This window comes from Poromitra crassiceps, assembly GCF_964638095.1.
Source record: "Poromitra crassiceps genome assembly, chromosome: 5".
Classification (NCBI taxonomy): Eukaryota; Metazoa; Chordata; class Actinopteri; order Beryciformes; family Melamphaidae; genus Poromitra; species Poromitra crassiceps.
Genome location: NC_139642.1, coordinates 25,602,380 through 25,622,780, shown reverse-complemented (window position 1 = coordinate 25,622,780; position 20,401 = coordinate 25,602,380). Strand labels below are relative to the sequence as shown.

At 44.6% G+C, this 20,401-nt stretch overlaps 1 protein-coding gene across 1 annotated transcript in view; it reads left to right on the top strand.

Annotated features, from left to right (window-relative positions):
* Window positions 1-20,401, top strand: part of gdpd5b (glycerophosphodiester phosphodiesterase domain containing 5b) — a 91,548-nt gene that overhangs the window by 42,732 nt on the left and 28,415 nt on the right. The window contains exon 3 of the mRNA XM_083637157.1: window positions 16,180-16,283. Coding sequence (XP_083493283.1) covers window positions 16,180-16,283 — 104 coding nt within the window. The remainder of the gene's footprint in view (window positions 1-16,179; window positions 16,284-20,401) is intronic.

Here is a 20,401-nt window from a genome sequence, read left to right as displayed (position 1 = left end):
AATCCAGTTGATTCAGGAACGCCATTTATTTATTGCCACTTTCATAAACTGGGAATTGCAGTATTTGTATTAAGAGTTAGTGAACTAAAAGTGAGTGGAGCAGAACAAAAACCTGCTGTGCACTCTCAGTAATGTTGAATACATTCCACTTCCTGAAGTGCAGCCCTTGTAGCAGAATGGGGGAAATAGTGTAGTCGTCTGCTCTGCTATTTTCTTTATTTCTTATCTCGTTTTAGCTGTGACCAGCAGCCCTAGTCACTCGGTTGGTCGATGGGTCAGGTGGTTGGTCAGTCCACAAAAAGTTCACCACCCTTTAGTGGGCACAGTTTTTGGAGTTTGAAATTCGGCCTGGAGGACAAGGGTGTGTGTGAAGGTGTGTTTGTGTTCATGCCAATTGGCTAAAAGGGGGGCAGTGAGTGGGAGGGGGGGCAATTTTGTAGAGTAGTGGGCTTCCCCTACCATCCTGCATTTCAGAAATTCGCATAATAGTCACAGCTATTGCGAAATTGTGTGCATTTGTTTGTTTGTTTAGGCAATTTTTGTGTTGGTTTATTTTTGCTTTATATGCTGCGTGGCCTCGCCTGCGATATTGGCATGCGCTGCGCGCAACTTTGCATCACTGATGACATCAATCATCAGTGCCTATATGACATTGTCAGTGATGTCATAAGATGATTTTGCTCTTATGACACCACTGATGATGTCACCCAGACTCCTGAAACTGCCCCGCCATTTTATGACAGTATTCCCTACACCTCCAGTCTTAAACTGAGCTACAATCCTGAGACATCTGAGCCAACCTTTCATGTTTCTTACATTTCCGTCAGTCCGTAGCTGCTAGAGACAATTAGTAATCAATCATCATATCTGAAAGTGTCGCCAGCTCTCAAATCCAGCGAGCTGTTGTTTCCACTGTATGTGCTTCCTCGTAGGGTAACATTACGTCACGTGAGACTGCATCTTAACGATCCCAGCGCACAATCTGTGTGACCAATCAAGGACAGGTATCGGCTACATGTAACTGGACCCGAGCGAGTCGCCAAAGCGCGAGAACTTAAGAGTCTGACGTCGACGCTTCTGTACAGTAGACTCCTTCATCATGACCCACCACCAATAGAGAAGTGCTGTTTTCATCCTGGTAGCCTGTGAGGAGCCGTCCGGCACCACGGCCCACTGTCTTGGTGAACGTGCTTCTGTCTGTGTGAGAGGGGCTTTGTAGGAAGATGGCCTGCGTCACTCGGTGCAAGCCGATCTGTCCTCTCAGTAATAATTGAAAGTATTTCCATTTAGCCACTCTTTTACCTTTCAGTCACACAAAGGCTTCAAAATAGAAGCACGGAAGACATAATTCACCAGTGTCCTCCTCGTGGTCTCGCTTTGCCTCAGTCAGCGCAAGCACTAGCAATTTTCTACCTATTTTCTAAAGGAGATTATTATTTTCCAGCTAATTGTATTTCTTTTTCCCCTCTACCTCTCAGACTGAAAGGTCACAAGCTTCAGTATATCAGAAAATGGCATGGCAAGGCTGCTGGCTGTCTGAGGGAGTTATGGTTAATCATGTCTTCACTGCAGGAGATGTCCTGTCCAGGATTTTATAATGATGATGGCGATACCAGATTGGCCACTTTATGTGTATTCTATGCATTTTACTGAAATTAGCAATAACATTTCAGACCCTCTCAATTTAAAGCCACCCCCGGCATAATGATGATTTGATTTGATAATAAATTAAACAGTCTGACTTTTCGTGGTAACAGCTAGCAATTTCCTTACAAGAGCTTACAGCTCCTGGTCCAGGCACTTGTCATCTCCCGCCTGGACTACTTCAACGTTCTTCTGGCTGGTCTACCTGCCTCTGCCATCAGACCGTTACAGCTCCTGTAGCACGCAGCAGCCCATCTGGTGTTCAACCAATCTAAATTCTCGCAGGTCACTCTCCTCCTCCAATCACTTCACTGACGTCTCATCTCTGCATGTATCAAATTCAAGACTCTGGTACTCACCTCCAGGACAGTACATCAGACTGCCCCCTCCCTATCTGCAATCTATGGTCAGGTTCCAAAAATCATCTCGACTTTTGAGCCCACATTAGCGAGTTGCACTAGTACTGTTGACAAAATGTATTGTAATCTATGTAAGTTGCTTTGGACAAAAGCCTCTCCTAAATGACCTAATATAATCTAATGTAACTACGGTATGTCTTTGTGAGCTGTATTTAAACGTTTTTAGCTTACTAACTTTACTTTAGCAAATGACTTCCGGTTTGACGGCTAAAAACACCAGCCTTATCCTTTAACAGGGTTGGACTATCACGTCCACCTGCCAGTCTGTCTTTAAAAAGCAAAGACCTCTCCCAACCTCCTAGTCCCCACCTCCCCATCTCCATCTTTCACTGGTCCTTTCTCTCCCCACCTCCCCATCTCCATCTTTCACTGGTCCTTTCTCTCCCCACCTCCCCATCTCCATCTTTCACTGTTCATGTCTCTCCGTGTTGACCCCCCCCCCCCCCCCCCCCCCCACTGCTCACTCCTCATCTGCCTGTCAGTCACTCTGAATGCCTCGTAGGGGTGTCATGATACACTCAGTTCACGATACGATACGATACACGATATTGGGTTCACAAAAAATAATAATTTGCGATCGATTTGTAAGTTGAGGGTGCATCCTCCACGCTAATTTGAGTAATTTCACCATTTTCATCCTCCGTGTCTGTAACGTCCCTCGTCTGTTCAAACAAAGCAATGAAAAGGAGAGCGAGCATGCAATCAGATGCAGATCAGTGCCACCATGTTCAGTTTCTTTTTCTCGCGATATGAGATTTCATCTCAGCGATACATATTATCACGTTTTGATATCGTGATATATTGTGGGACGATATATTGTGACATCCTTAATGCCTCGTGATTAAATGTAAAGTCACAGCTCACCATTTTCAAGAGACACTTTCCATGTAAACCCGTTCTCATGTAAACCTGTTTCCATGTAAACCCGTTCTCATGTAAACCTGTTTCCATGTACACCTCTTCTCATGTAAACCTCTTCTCATGTAAACCTCTTCTCATGTAAACCTGTTTCCATGTAAACCTCTTCTCATGTAAACCTCTTCTCATGTAAACCTCTTCTCATGTAAACCTCTTCTCATGTAAACCTCTTCTCATGTAAACCTCTTCTCATGTAAACCTGTTTCCATGTAAACCTCTTCTCATGTAAACCTCTTCTCATGTAAACCTCTTCTCATGTAAACCTCTTCTCATGTACACCTGTTTCCATGTAAACCTGTTTCCATGTAAACCTCTTCTCATGTACACCTCTTCTCATGTAAACCTCTTCTCATGTAAACCTGTTTCCATGTAAACCTCTTCTCATGTAAACCTCTTCTCATGTAAACCTCTTCTCATGTACACCTCTTCTCATGTAAACCTCTTCTCATGTACACCTGTTTCCATGTAAACCTGTTTCCATGTAAACCTCTTCTCATGTACACCTCTTCTCATGTAAACCTCTTCTCATGTACACCTGTTTCCATGTAAACCTGTTTCCATGTAAACCTCTTCTCATGTACACCTCTTCTCATGTAAACCTCTTCTCATGTACACCTGTTTCCATGTAAACCTGTTTCCATGTAAACCTCTTCTCATGTACACCTCTTCTCATGTAAACCTCTTCTCATGTACACCTGTTTCCATGTAAACCTGTTTCCATGTAAACCTCTTCTCATGTACACCTCTTCTCATGTAAACCTCTTCTCATGTAAACCTCTTCTCATGTAAACCTGTTTCCATGTAAACCTCTTCTCATGTAAACCTCTTCTCATGTAAACCTCTTCTCATGTAAACCTGTTTCCATGTACACCTCTTCTCATGTAAACCTGTTTCCATGTACACCTCTTCTCATGTAAACCTCTTCTCATGTAAACCTCTTCTCATGTAAACCTGTTTCCATGTAAACCTCTTCTCATGTAAACCTCTTCTCATGTAAACCTCTTCTCATGTAAACCTCTTCTCATGTAAACCTCTTCTCATGTACACCTGTTTCCATGTAAACCTCTTCTCATGTACACCTCTTCTCATGTAAACCTCTTCTCATGTAAACCTCTTCTCATGTACACCTGTTTCCATGTAAACCTGTTTCCATGTAAACCTCTTCTCATGTACACCTCTTCTCATGTAAACCTCTTCTCATGTACACCTGTTTCCATGTAAACCTCTTCTCATGTACACCTCTTCTCATGTAAACCTCTTCTCATGTAAACCTGTTTCCATGTAAACCTCTTCTCATGTAAACCTCTTCTCATGTAAACCTCTTCTCATGTAAACCTCTTCTCATGTACACCTCTTCTCATGTAAACCTCTTCTCATGTAAACCTCTTCTCATGTAAACCTCTTCTCATGTACACCTCTTCTCATGTACACCTCTTCTCATGTAAACCTCTTCTCAAGTCTGCCTCTCCTCCTTCTCGCTGGGCATTTACAAGCTGTGTAGACCACACTGCATACTGTATGTCCTCCGTAAATTTGCAAGCGGGTTTGTCTTCAAGCCGATGGATGAAGTCTTGTCCACTCACTTGTGTGCTTTGAAGGCTGCTGGGGGCGGGTTGTTATGGTTGGTTACTTCCTAGAGCTACAGAGTTGACATATTGCTACGCTAAATAAATAGATTTGATCATAGTTCACAGTTTGTCTCACGTTGCTTCTTTTTTAATGTAACGACGGTTAGCTAGCTAACTTTGGCTAATGCTTATGCTAATGTTAGTTAACGCTAATGTTTACATTTCAGTAGGCAGCTAGCGAACGTTGTTAGCTAGCAAACGACACTACCGCAAGGCACTCTGGGTATTGTGGTGCGGAGCTCCCGTTTGTGATGCTAGCTGGCTAGCTAGCTACAATTTGTTTGATCAGTTTTCGGTTTTCTCATAACTGGTATATTAGTGTGGTATATGCTAAATATACCACAGCTGTGAGCCAATCAGATTGCTTGATTTGAGAGAGCCATTATCAGATTATAATTTGAGTTATAATCTGACTCTTGAGTATGTTTACTGTTCTGTGGTATTTGTTTGTTGACCTATGTTTATTAGTCAACGTGTGCTATTTTATTTGTGTATTCAGAGTTGCAGTGAAAGCCAAGGTGTAGTTAAATAGAGTGGCCGTATTTTTAGAGGGTCGGTCTGCGTCTGGAAGGCGAGACCGTCTGACCGCACACCACCAAGAACTCTGTTATCTTTACTCTTCTATAGTCGTTAGTAGAACATGGACAAACGTTTGTTTTGATACAGTACTATGTTGACAGGGCTTTGCTGCTGCAATATGAAGTCTACCTTACCATTTGAAATGCTTTGGAACATTTTCAGTATCTCTAGATCAGTAGATTATCTTAATGTTGCCCTTTGTCTGGAATCTAATCTTGTCATACATGTTTCTAGCCAGGGGTGCTCAGTGTATAGTTGTGTACTCTGTTTGCCAGCTGTTTTTATTTGAGTAGAACGGCGTTGACCAACCTTGTATAGGCTGATATAAATCTTTATCATGTACATTTATGCATGCATTATAATAAGTTGTATAAAACTAATTATACATGTATGAGAGAAGGGGTGGGGGGGACATAAATATTGTTTAGTTTTAAAGCCCCATTCAGCAACTTTTCCAAGTTTTGCTATTGGAGAAACTGCGCCCTCTGGGTGCAATAGCATCGATATCGTTCAAAGTCAACAAAACACAGCGCCAGAAAGCTCTATGTACATGTTGTGACATCGAGTACTCACCACGTGATGAAATAATAATCCATAGTTACGTGAAGTATATAACTTCCTGTGAAATATTCTTTAAGTTGTTGTCTATCCTAAGATATTTTCTTAGAAAACAGCACTTTAGTTTAGGGGACGCAGAAAAACTTCAAATCAATATAACGATTATTTCAAACCTTTACCTCGATTGCGATTAATGAAGGATTATTAATTTGATAAGTTTTCTTCATAGTTCTCACATGGCTTTTACGAAAAGGGGTTTCAGCTCCATATTAGGATGATGTCCCTTAGGAACACCTCCCTACATTTGCACATGATTGTGTACAGTTTGTGAATGGTCCTGGTGGGCTGGTTCTGTACAGTGTGTGAATGGTCCTGGTGGGCTGGTTCTGTACAGTGTGTGAATGGTCCTGGTGGGCTGGTTCTGTACAGTGTGTGGATGGTCCTGGTGGGATGGTTCTGTACAGTGTGTGGATGGTCCTGGTGGGATGGTTCTGTACAGTGTGTGGATGGTCCTGGTGGGATGGTTCTGTACAGTGTGTGGATGGTCCTGGTGGGCTGGTTCTGTACAGTGTGTGAATGGTCCTGGTGGGCTGGTTCTGTACAGTGTGTGAATGGTCCTGGTGGGCTGGTTCTGTACAGTGTGTGAATGGTCCTGGTGGGCTGGTTCTGTACAGTGTGTGAATGGTCCTGGTGGGCTGGTTCTGTACAGTGTGTGGATGGTCCTGGTGGGCTGGTTCTGTACAGTGTGTGGATGGTCCTGGTTAGGGATGCACGATATATCGGCAATCATATCGGTATCGGCCAGTATCGGCCGATTTTTTTTACATATCGGTCATATCGGTATCGGTCAGATGTTGCAATGTTAATATCGGTTATCATTATCAGCCAAATTCTTCACATTGATATGAAATAATGCAGTAAATCTATGATTTATGGGCTTTTCCAAAGGCTTTGCAAATAAAGAAATGCATAACTTTTTCAAATTCAGTGTTAACATGTGTTTTTCAGTATGTACAAAATGTGATGATCATAAAAATGTGGTTTTATACAGATCATATCGACATCGGTAAATATCGGTTATCGGCCATAACAGCAATGTTAATATCGGTCATCGGCATCGGCCAAAATTTTCATATCGGTGCATCCCTAGTCCTGGTGGGATGGTTCTGTACAGTGTGTGGATGGTCCTGGTGGGATGGTTCTGTACAGTGTGTGAATGGTCCTGGTGGGATGGCTATATTACAAAGCGGTGCAGCAGGCCCAGTTGAAATGCCAGGGACTTATCTGGATCTGTTCAGGAATGTGACAAGGGACTGAGGTGTTAAGTCCCGTGGAGAGAAAGATCTAGAGAGAGAGGGAGGGAGGAAAGAAGCGACGACGGCCAAAGAATAACAGCTAAACCGCTTTTAAAAATGTTATTTTTCTCATTAACTATGTGCCCATGTGTGCTCATTCCTAAATGTACAAACATGTGTAAGTGTTGTCACAAACACAGCCATGTTTGCATGTGTTTGAGTGCTTCTGTGCTGTTCTGTGGCAGCAATGTCAGCTGGGGCCGTCCCACCCCATATCTTCCCTCTGCAGCCTTGGCATGTTAGAGTCAAGCCACCGCACCTAATTGAGTTTGTTGTTGAATTGCACGGTGTGTGTGTATGAAGTGTACAGGATCGTAGGTGTGTGAGGAATCTCCAGTGTCCCTGTCGGTTACTGTCTCGGAGTATAGGGAACCCCCAATAGTATTGATTGCCATAACCTTGCAACATAGTTTGATGAGCGTTATGTGTAGCTGTCGATCTACATTCTACTCCAGGTGAGCAGTACACTCTGTGCCGAGAATTATATCTATAGAATCAGAATCACATTATTTGCCAAGCACAGCGAATGTTGAGGAAATTGTTCGGTGAGGTTGGTGTAGTAGAGATGTACTGACAGCCAACAGTGTCACTCACAGTACATACATGATACAAGGATGATACAAGCCTCACATACTATACACAGGACAAAGACCCTTCAAAATGATGTGACCCCTCCCCCCTCACATGCATTCACCCCCCCCCCCCCCACACACACACACACACACACACCTTCTCCCCTTTTCATGTCTGTGCAGTTCTTTGAGGGCATGCTGTGTTAGAGATGTCCCGCAGTTATTATTTCCTTCACATGGAATCCACATACATGCATGCGTGATGTAGCACGCAGAATTCCTTCCCCCTGTACTGCTGTCCTGTCAGTGTGCAGCCGGCCCGCCGACATGGAGGGACACCAGGGTGAGTCGTCCTCCTGGCCCCCGGGACCAGGAGGGGCCTCTTAATTGTCTCATTTAATTGGATGGAGGTCATTGGAGGAGGGTTGGGGCTGTATGGGATCCACTGGCGGGATTCTGAGGGTGGCGGGGGGGGGGGGGGGGGGGGGGGGGTTTGGAGGGGTTGAAAAAGTGCCCTCTAGAGCAGTGGTTCTCAAATGGGGGTCCCCCAGGGGTCCGTGGCACTTTGCCAGGGGGTCCGCGAAAAGTTTTCAGTTTTGTGTGTGCAAAAGCTTCATAGTTCAACGAAAAAATATTGTATGCTTTAAATCTAAAATGGTTCATGGATTACATTCTAATCTAACAAACCTATCGATTTAAAAGTCAAGCACGTTACCGTGGAAACAATTAAGCTTAGCCCAAAATCACAAATCAGAATGAGGGGGTCCCCGGTATATTTTCTATCTTGTAAGGGGTCCTTGGCTGAAAAACATTTGAGAACCTCTGATCTAGAGTGGTGAAAAGAAAACGAGAGGAAGTGGCCTATTGGCTGCCCTTCACATGTGACATTTTTTGTATTGCCTGCTAGGGTGCCCTTTCATGCAGTAAATTATGATGATGTGCCCTCTAGAGCAACTAAATTCTGTAACGTGTCTTTGAATTAGTGCCCTTCTAGTGTAGAAAACATGACGCTATAAGGTGCCCTTCCAATGGTCTAAACTTGACGTTCCCTATGGGTGCCCTTTCAAAGGAAAGGGGTGCTGTTATGAAGTGCCTTCTATGCCGCCCCTACATGACCGTGTCTCAAAGGATGCCCTTTTCAGTAGAGAAAATGCTGTATACTGTAGGTACAGGTAGGAAAACATGATGAAGTGCCCCATCAGGTGCCCCTCTATGGTAGAGGTGCCCCTCCAGCAGAGAAAATGTGATGCAGTGCCCTACATACCGCTTTCAGACAGACACGGTTCTGGTTCTGGCTCTGGCTCTGGCTCTGGCTCTGTTCTGGAGTCTCAAAACCTTGGTGCTTTCTGGTGAACCAGCCCGCGTTCACACCAGTTTAAGCGGAACCAAAGTGCGAGGACGTTATTCGGTAGTCCTTCTTCAGTTTTTTAAGTTGATTAATTATTTGGTCTGGCGTTCGACTGAACCCAGCCTTGGCCATCTCTTCCGCAAGTTCGGCATACAACTTGCTCTTTCTTGTACTGCTTTCTAGCTTTTCTTGAAATTCGGTAGATGCCCAAATTGCCACTAAACATTTGGTTTCCTCAGCAGAACACTGGAAATTATTTGTCTCCATGTTGCCGCTGCCTTCTCCTTCCTGCTCGTCTTCACAGCCTAGAATAAGACACGCCCACCACTGATGATGTCACGGTTCACAAGGAAAAACCAACTCTTTTTTGGTTCCGCTGAGAACCAACTTTTCAGGTTGCGAACCAATTCTTTTTTCGGTCTGAACGCGCCGGCCGGTTCAAATTTGGGATCGGGAACCGGAACCGGCAGGGAGCCCTGCTGGTGTGAAAGCCCTAACAGTCTCTCCTACAACATGCCCTCTATGCAGGGCAAGTGGGTGCCGGGATGAGGGGTGCCGCCAATTACGATAAGATTTTGAATTTACCTCCTTTACAATAATTCACTGTTCACAATGTGTTTACAATCAGGGAGGTCAACTCATTATTGAGGTGCAACTCTATATGCAGCAGCTTGATTTGTATACCAGGGATTCTGCAGACCACCAGAACAGCGAGTTTAGAAAGCTGTGTGAATGAATTTGCCCTATTTGGAGAAATTGCATCCTCTAGCAGTTTGTGAATCACAGTAATTATTATTGCACTATCAGTATTTTTTCTCATTAATTCTGAAGCCTTTGTCTTTGTGTGTGCTGTGTGTGAGTGTGTATTGTGTGTTTTTGTCAAGTGTGCTTGAGTAGTTGAGGGAGCATGCGTGTCTATCTGTCTTGTCTGTCCATGTACGCATGTAGATCTCATGATATCATGCTAATTGGCTTGAATAAGACCTACTACAATAACACTGTGGTGTAGCCTAGTTCCATATTTGACATATTGAACCACGATTGCTATAAATAGGTCTATACTTTAGGTTTAGGGGCAGGTACAGATGGAGTGAAAAGAGACACACATGCACACGCGGCACGCACACACACACACACACACACACACACACACACACACACACACACACACACACACACACACACACACACACACACACACACACACACACACACACACACACACAGACAGATCATTCAGAATCATGTTGGTAATGATTAGCATTGACCCTGTGTGAGATAAGTAGGCCAGATCCATCCAAAACAGATCCAGGACATCACCTTTACAGAGTGTGCAGCACTGAGGGAAAGCTGTTTGTTTTCCTCTGGTTTGTTTGGGCATCAGAAGGGTGGAAGCAGTCCCACACACAGTGATCCTGTATTTAAGTGAATGAGCAAACATGATGAAGCAGTGATGCGAAACGTGTTGGCTCTTGTTTTAACTGGCTGAAATGAGTGTATACTAGTCAATGAACAAAGACAAATCAGTGCGATGAACCTCATCTGTGAACGATATGCTTCTCCTGTATTTTACCAGCAGCTAGAATAAGCCCAAGCTTAGTAGAAGTCACTTCACATTTTTGCATTTTTCATATAAAAGAAATGTTATTTGAAAGTCAGTATGTTATACCGTTCTATATGCCATAATATTTTACTGATGCAGTAAACTCCATTCATCTGGTACTCCAAACCAACAAACACTAACGTCTACTACAAATTGTCTACTTCTGCTGCAGTAATTTTAGTGACAGAAGTGCAAGTATCCCAGTTTTTTTTTAAATTAATGCCTACCCCACACTACAGGATTTTCAAATCCTTGAAGATTATAAAAATCTTGAGAGCCCACACACTACAGGACAGAGAGAGCCGATTTTTTAACATTTCAATCTTGGGACACACACACAATCGCGTCTGTTCAAACGCAACCCCACACACTAGAAGATTATGCCGAAGATTCACCTTGAAAGCAGGGCTCGACGTTAACTTTTAAAATGCCTATTCAGTGTGCGCACCGGGTGTAGTAGTGTCATTTCGTTTTCTAAACAAATTTTATTTTTTGTTTTTATAATGCATTTGCACTGAAAGGATTTGTTTAACTAATATTTGCGCGGACAGCCGCGTCCATTCGGGGTGTAGGCCTACTGTGCACGGCCAGGCGAAAACCGTCTGCACAGGTGTCTTGTGGAGGGGCGCGTCTGCTGATTTGACTCACTTTTCCGTGCGGACACTTGCCGATGCGGGAAGCTGAGACCTAAGCGCTTGTTGTAGGCTACATGCTTTGCAGTATAGCATTTAGTTTTCCGTCCCGTTCAAAGACGCACGGGTATTTCACCTCGATGACAATTTCCTCGTTCTTTGTTTCTGTGCGGGGCTGCGGGCGGACGCGGACCAGATTATTTTGCGAAAAACTGTAATGGAAACGCAGCTACTACTGGCTCTCTGCTCAAGATGCAATCGCCTGTCGGGTTGTAAATATCTAACATGTTAGATATGCCCGATTCACAATCGGGAAGAGGCAGTCTTCCCGATTGTGAATCTTTGAACCCCACACACTACAGGATCATTTGGGAAGATTATCTGCCCGACGCGCTTCAAATCGGGAGCACCCCCGAGAAAATCGGGAGGGGGGAATCTTGGCCATAATCTTGCAAATTATCCTGTAGTGTGGGGTAGGCATACTAGGCATAAGATGAATGTTTACACGCTGCTGCAGTGAATTTCCCCATGATCCATTTGATCCTTCTATTTTTAGCAGTGTGGAGTTTGCTGCTCAGTAAGGCTTACTGATTCCATCCTTTTCAATTTACCTAGTTTGGAAAGCAAAACTGTTTAGTTAGAATAAAGTCATTAAAATAAGTAAAATAACTCAAATACCACTGCAAGAGAAATGTACTTTCCCCCATCTGCACTGCATTTACACATTTCTTTCTTAATTATTTGTGTAATTACAGTTCACCACATAATTCGATTTTAATGTAATTGAATAGCTCTGAATCACCTCAAGGGGAAATGGTCTCATTGGGAGGATCAGAATAATGATCAGAAACGTGCAGGCTGTGTTCTCCTTAGCTGCACTTTTCCTAAACTCCTGATAAAAGTCTTGATGTTTGTGTGGAGTGATGTTCTAATACTGCAGTGTCAGTCCAGGCCATGGGCTGATGTGCCCAAAGAAAACAGCAGCCATGCAGAATGGAGATGTTATGTCATCAGGACAGGCCAAGTCATGCAAGGCCGGGCCAATTGCTGCTGGATAAGCTGGGAAACAGGAATAGAGACAAGTGGAGAACCTCTGTCCTCAAAAAAACAAATAGCAGAAAACAGAGAAATTGAAAGTAGTCTAGTCATAATTAAATAACATCTACTGTAAGTAAGCTTAGTTTTTGATACAAGAACAATACAACAGCTAAGCACTTTAGATGAATCTTTAGATAGTAATGTTTACAAGCAAATGAAAGTCATCCACACCTGAAGATTGGAACAAAGAGCCAACCTGTATGTATGCTGATTCAAACTGAAATCTTTATCCTCCCAGGTGTTTGTCCACTTGGGTAGGATCACAGCAGGGAAAATGCTACACTTGTTTCAGTGCACTTTCTATCATCTGATCATGACACATTTAAGTTGCAGGACTGGATGCACAAAAATCACATTTCTCACCTTGTTGTTGTTGTTGTTGTTGGGTGTTCAAAACCAGATATGGAGGAGACCAGGTTTACATTGTGATCACTTTGTGTTGTCAATCCAGCCACAATGTGCATAATGTATAAGCAAAAGAGATGGGAAGATAGAGCAGAAAAGCTAATCCGGGCAAAGATTTAAATAAATAGCCTACAGCAATATTGAGATGCATAAAAGCTGTTTTCAGTCATTTCTTAAAATCATATCTTCAGCACCAGATCTCAAGTGTAACCATCACCAAAGGTATGGGGCAACAGCACTTGCATCTTGTGCTATAATTTATCTTGAGCCTAGCATGTACAGTGTACACTGTGTTACACAGTGTACAGAGTAGCTATGCTACTTGCCAGAATAAATTGGAGCCTTGACCAAAAGCCAGCGTGATGCCATCCTGCAATATGCATAGTGTTTCTCAGTAAGCAGAATATTCTCTTTTTTTTAAATCATAGCCACTGAACAGGACTACAAAAAACAAGTTTATTTTAGACGAAGTAGTTAATTAAAGAGGTGTCGGTGTTGGTAACAGTATTGACCGCACCACCTCTGCTCTCCCATGGGCGTCTCAGGTCTCATCCATCATTGTCCGGATAGAGGGGAGTGTAGGGGGGAGGGGGAACAATGTCCCCTCACAGGTAGCACAAGGTCGGAACTCCCAGGTGTTTCCACATAGTCATTAAGGACCATGGGAACCAGGGTCAGTGATCATCAATGAGAAGAGCTGTCTGTCGCACACGCACACACACACCACACACGCACACGCACACACACACACACACACACACACACACACACACACACACACACACACACACACACACACACACACACACACACACACACACACACACACACACCTGCTTCCCAGGGAGACCATGACATGGTATAACCTTTTGTTACTGGGAGCCTTCCTTCAACAAATAAGAACCGTACAGTAGCAGTTTTACAAGAGAGACTGCTTGGGCTTGTTCTTTTATAGTCATTCCCTTGTTGTGAGGGTCGTCAGGGCCGCCATGTCCAGCCAAAATGATCTGGACTGTGTCCATAGTACTATCTGACGCAAGACGACTTGTTACATAATAACATTTGTCTTACACCTCTCAGATTTACTTTTATTTAGAGTCCAAATATGAAATGTTGTTGGATCCTCATTCCCCCAGGCGTTTTTTCCCTTATTTGTATAACAGTTCACTCTAAAGCCATAACAACCATTCCCAGAAATGTAATACATCTTTGTGCCGTCATGATCCCCCCCTTAATTCTTCTGACCCCACGTCTGAAGAGTCAAAGCTGGTGAAGCTCACATAACCGACAGTGGAATCTCCCATCCTCCATCTTTGTCCAACCGTGTGCCATGTCCATGAACACATCACTGTGTGCCATGTCCATGAACACATCACATCATGATTATCGCAATATTGATTTGAACCATATCGCCCAGCGCTACATTATTACAGTATTGCCTGGTGTGTACATAGTATGTAGCTACATGTAGCTAAACCCATGTGAAAACATATCCAGCAGCAAGGCCTCTGAAGCCGCCTGTCCTTAGCTCAGCAGATAGCAGCTCTGTGTGTCCCGTCAGCATGCTGCTGTCGTGTGTGTGTGTGTGTGTGTGTGTGTGTGTGTGTGTGTGTGTGTGTGTGTGTGTGTGTGTGTGTGTGTGTGTGTGTGTGTGTGTGTGTGTGTGTGTGTGTGTGTGTGTGTGTGTGTGTGCGTGTGCGTGCGTGTGTGTGCATGCTGCTGTCGTGCGCGCGCGTGTGTGCTTTTTGTGTGTAGCGACATATGTGCAGCCTGGTGACATTTGAGACACAACCACAGTAGTTGTGATTGTACTGTGACTACATTTTGATGTGATTTTTTTTCTTTTTTTCTTTTCTTTTCAGATTCAGGTCTATGTGATGGCGGCTGTCGGGAGCTTAGAATCTCAGTTTACTATTATACTACTACTACTACAACCACCTTGAAAAGGACCCCTTTCCGGAATTTAGATTTTAGAATGTTATTTTTAACATGCCCAATAGAGCTCAACGGTCATGTGACTTTTCGTGACGTTTCTTGCCCTGGAAGGGAGTTCCCCATTCATTTTCTCCATAGACATTTAGAAAAATCCTTATATAACGAGTTTAGTACTGAATCGTGAGTGACCATAAAACTTTCGGTTTGAGCAAGAACAAAAAATAACAACGGGGGGCAAATCACATTTTTGTTAGTTTTTGTTTTTTCAAAAGTCCTTTTGTATCAATTTGTTCAGGGTTAGGTGCTCTTTTTTTCATACATTGACTTGACTGGCATTTTACCCTATTCACTGGAATTTGGGGGCCCATCTTGGGACGCTATCTTGGATTTGTCAATAAATAATTAACTGATGGTAATTTCACTGATTCAGTTGTATTCCTTGAGCCCTAAAACCTATGGTTAGATACCAAAACCACCTTTCTAGGTTGAATAGTAATTGACATAGCCATTTTGGCAGCCATCACGGACGCCATCTTGAAAATGACCCCTTTCCCGAATTTTCCTTTCGGTAGACTTTTAGTATGTTATTTAACTGCCCAATGGTAACAGACTCCATTGAAAAACCTTTTGTATCAATTAGTTTTCTCGGTTATGCGTCTTCCCGGGCCAACGTAATATCTTGACGATTATAAGTTGCATTGAAACGACAAGTTTACCTCTAGCCATTACCGCTAAAGCTAGAAGCTTTTATTCAGTCTACTCTGTGTTCAGGCCTAAGGGTTATCACAGCAATTCAAGTCGGCACTGAGCTGCGAGTTCTGTTTAAATAAAGAGACATTTTCTCCGCTTATGAAAAGGTCAAAAGGCTGTCGACTGAAGCACAGGAAAGATGTGGATGTACTTAAAGTATGCTGAGAGAGAGAGAGAGTCAGATGGTGAGATTGTGTGTTGGCGCATGTGCGCGTAAGCTCCGGCGACTGGCTTAGGGATGTGTCTGTGTCTAAATGTGTGTTTTATCATTGCTGCGGACGGTATGAAAGTACATGACAGAGCAGGACAGTAATTAGTCTGCTTGCATGTGAAGTTATTAAAAGTCATTACTTCATAATGAGGAAAGTGTATAAGGGAATAGTGTGTCCCGGGGTCAGCAGCAGCCAGGTTGACACCCTATGTGCTCATTGCAGGATGAGTCCAAGGAAAACGTACCCAGAATGCACTCTGCTGCTCGTCTCTCAGGATGTTCCATCTCTTTGCTAACTTGAAGCTAGTTTAGACCAAATCAGCCCACTGTCATGAAACATTGTATAGCTGTATTATATGCCCAAGCCCAGGCCTGTGCCGCACCTTCATAAATCATATAATAATGCCTCTTTTCTGGTACCGTTTTTGTTCTGGGGGTATTGACAAACTGTTGGAGATTATTTTGTCAATTCAAATTTAATACAGTGGATCCAAAGAAATCATGTCTTGTTTGTGTGTGTCCAGTGGGAGCTGCTGTGGTCCGTCATCCTCCTCGTCACCTTCTGCCTGCTGCTCGTCTGGTTCTACTTCTGGTGGGAGGCGCACAACGACTACAATGAGTTCAACTGGTGAGTTGTGTGTGTGTGTGTGTGTGTGTGTGTGGTGAAACACGAGTGACTTTAATTCAGCCTCATGCCCCAAATGCCACTCAGTACCAGTATGTGTCTTGTAGATGTAGTGTAGATTGTGGCATTAGTTTTTTGGAGTCTACAGTAAATAGTTCTTAAAATAGTGAATATGATCCCAAACATCTTAGCTCATCCCGGCCCTGGGAAAGTTCATCGTGACCTCTAGACTTATATTTATGAGCAGGATTAAAAATGAATGTGATTTGTGTGTCCAAAAAGCAGAAAAAGAGATCCCATTCCTGATCAAACTGGACTGCAGCCAAAGGGATGGTACTGCAGGATCTACATTTACAAACACTGAACTTAACCTTTGTTTTCGTGTTCTATATTCAGATATTTTATTTAGAATATAAACCAGAAATCTCGTGCCGTTTTGTTATTTTTGTTGTTGTTATTCTTGTTGCTGTTGGTTCTCATTGGATGATTTGAGAGATTCATTGCTATTCCTTTTACATCATGAACCTCTTTGTGGACATTCTCCTCTTTGGCGTCCGGGTCCTCTCCTCTTGATTAGCCTACTACCTCCTTTTAACTCTTTTCTCCGTCTGATGTGACCTTTTTGACCCTCCTTTATCGCCGTCTGTCCTCACCATATTGTTTTGCCTGCAAATCAGTATGATGTAGCCATAACATGTCCCCCCACGCACTCATCTGCTTGTTGATTTCCCAAATCATCAGCGTTTAATCTGCCCTCTCTGCCTTAATCTGAGCACAGAGCCCCGCCCAGCCCTGCACAGACAGATGACACTATTACATAAGAGAGATGCCTCAGCCAGCATGGCTCAGATATCAGTCAACCCTGTACAGCGTATCTCTTTCCCTTCACCACTCATCATCACGGAGGTGAATTTGACAGGGGGGAAATGAGGAGCACAACAGCCCGTTTTCAGTCCTTGCTATCCACTCTTATATCTCCCCTCGCGAGGCCTCTGCTGCCCCCTGTGGAGAGTTTTTACAGCATGTTAGGACTTTACGAGCTGTCATGTTCAGAGCGTTGGCAGAATGGTGAGAGTTGACGTGTGCTGTAATGTGTCATAACAATTTGCTCTGCGCGCTTCAAGGTCACTTTCCTCTCTCTCTCTCTCTCCCACAGCCCCTCCTCCTCATGCTGTCACTCTCTACACCTCTTTTTCTTCCCTTTCTCTCTTTTCCCCCTGTAGCTCTTTCCCCTGCTCACTCTCTTGAATAACATCTTTACTCCATTTCTCCATAGAGACACTGCATGAAATGGGCCACGCCCATCACGGGGGAAAGCTCTCCATTCATTTCCACACACCAGCGTCATTTTCCTTGAATTAAACATAGCTAAAAGCTGTTGTGTGGTGGGCTGCACAGACAACAAATGTAAAAAAAAATCTAGCTGTCAAGGAAGTAAGTTGGAGAGTTCATCTTCCGTATTATATGATCTTTGTGTGCAACACGCGACCATGCACGTGACAGGAGAACGCCAGGATTGGAGGGGACAGTTTTGTGAGGGTCCCAGTCCCTCCTGCAGTATACATGTATTGACAAGCAGCAGTGAGGGTCCCAGTCCCTCCTGCAGTACACATGTATTCACAAGCAGCAGTGAGGGTTCCAGTCCCTCCTGCAGTACACATGTATTCACAAGCAGCAGTGAGGGTTCCAGTCCCTCCTGCAGTACACATGTATTCACAAGCAGCAGTGAGGGTCCCAGTCCCTCCTGCAGTATACATGTATTCACAAGGAGCAGTGAGGGTCCCAGTCCCTCCTGCAGTATACTGTACATGTATTCACAAGCAGCAGTGAGGGTCCCAGTCCCTCCTGCAGTACACATGTATTCACAAGCAGCAGTGAGGGTTCCAGTCCCTCCTGCAGTACACATGTATTGACAAGCAGCAGTGAGGGTCCCACTCCCTCCTGCAGTACACATGTATTCACAAGCAGCAGTGAGGGTCCCAGTCCCTCCTGCAGTATACATGTATTCACAAGGAGCAGTGAGGGTTCCAGTCCCTCCTGCAGTACACATGTATTGACAAGCAGCAGTGAGGGTCCCAGTCCCTCCTGCAGTATACATGTATTCACAAGGAGCAGTGAGGGTTCCAGTCCCTCCTGCAGTACACATGTATTGACAAGCAGCAGTGAGGGTTCCAGTCCCTCCTGCAGTACACATGTATTGACAAGCAGCAGTGAGGGTCCCAGTCCCTCCTGCAGTATACATGTATTCACAAGCAGCAGTGAGGGTCCCAGTCCCTCCTGCAGTACACATGTATTGACAAGCAGCAGTGAGGGTCCCAGTCCCTCCTGCAGTATACATGTATTCACAAGCAGCAGTGAGGGTCCCAGTCCCTCCTGCAGTATACATGTATTCACAAGCAGCAGTGAGGGTTCCAGTCCCTCCTGCAGTACACATGTATTCACAAGCAGCAGTGAGGGTTCCAGTCCCTCCTGCAGTATACTGTACATGTATTCACAAGCAGCAGTGAGGGTCCCAGTCCCTCCTGCAGTATACATGTATTCACAAGCAGCAGTGAGGGTCCCAGTCCCTCCTGCAGTATACATGTATTCACAAGCAGCAGTGAGGGTCCCAGTCCCTCCTGCAGTACACATGTATTCACAAGCAGCAGTGAGGGTCCCAGTCCCTCCTGCAGTATACATGTATTCACAAGGAGCAGTGAGGGTTCCAGTCCCTCCTGCAGTATACATGTATTCACAAGCAGCAGTGAGGGTCCCAGTCCCTCCTGCAGTATACATGTATTCACAAGCAGCAGTGAGGGTCCCAGTCCCTCCTGCAGTATACATGTATTCACAAGCAGCAGTGAGGGTCCCACTCCCTCCTGCAGTATACATGTATTCACAAGCAGCAGTGAGGGTCCCAGTCCCTCCTGCAGTACACATGTATTCACAAGCAGCAGTGAGGGTCCCAGTCCCTCCTGCAGTATACATGTATTCACAAGCAGCAGTGAGGGTCCCACTCCCTCCTGCAGTATACATGTATTCACAAGCAGCAGTGAGGGTCCCAGTCCCTCCTGCAGTATACATGTATTCACAAGCAGCAGTGAGGGTCCCACTCCCTCCTGCAGTATACATGTATTCACAAGCAGCAGTGAGGGTCCCAGTCCCTCCTGCAGTATACATGTATTCACAAGCAGCAGTGAGGGTCCCACTCCCTCCTGCAGTATACATGTATTCACAAGCAGCAGTGAGGGTTCCAGTCCCTCCTGCAGTATACATGTATTCACAAGCAGCAGTGAGGGTCCCAGTCCCTCCTGCAGTATACATGTATTCACAAGCAGCAGTGAGGGTCCCAGTCCCTCCTGCAGTATACATGTATTCACAAGCAGCAGTGAGGGTTCCAGTCCCTCCTGCAGTATACATGTATTCACAAGCAGCAGTGAGGGTCCCAGTCCCTCCTGCAGTATACATGTATTCACAAGCAGCAGTGATCAAGCAGACTGACCCTGCTGTGGCTCTGTGCCACTGCAATCACTGATAAGGCTTTGAATGTAATTAGTGTTGTGTGGTGTGCTAGGTCCTAGCTGTCATGTAGCACACACACAGACACACACCTCTGCAGCTGTCAGCCCACCACAGGCCATCTTGAGACACCCAGTGTCACACAGCTCGTGTGTGTGTGTGTGTGTGTGTGTGTGTGTGTGTGTGTGTGTGTGTGTGTGTGTGTGTGTGTGTGTGTGTGTGTGTGTGTGTGTGTGTGAGAGAAGTAGAAGTGCAGGATGATATCTTTGTTGTTACCCTCACTTCCTGTTGGTGATAAAAATAACAAAAACAACAGCAGCGAGGCTCTGCCATAAGGCAGGACTGTCCTTTCAGATAGCAGCTGTCAGTAATTTGCCCTCCATCCGTTGTCATAACGACGACATAACCTACTGGTTCCGATTCTCTCCATAGCTTAGTGATGGTCTCTGTCATCACTGAGGCTGCCGTGCCGTATTGGCTTTGTTTGCTGCCTGTGTTTAACTTTATGGCAACAATAAAGCATGACGCTCCCAGGCTCTTCATGGCTGTCTGAGTGGAAATGAAATGCCACAGCGAGTCTACAGTGGGGTTTGTAGATCCGTCACAAGATACAGCATTTGTGA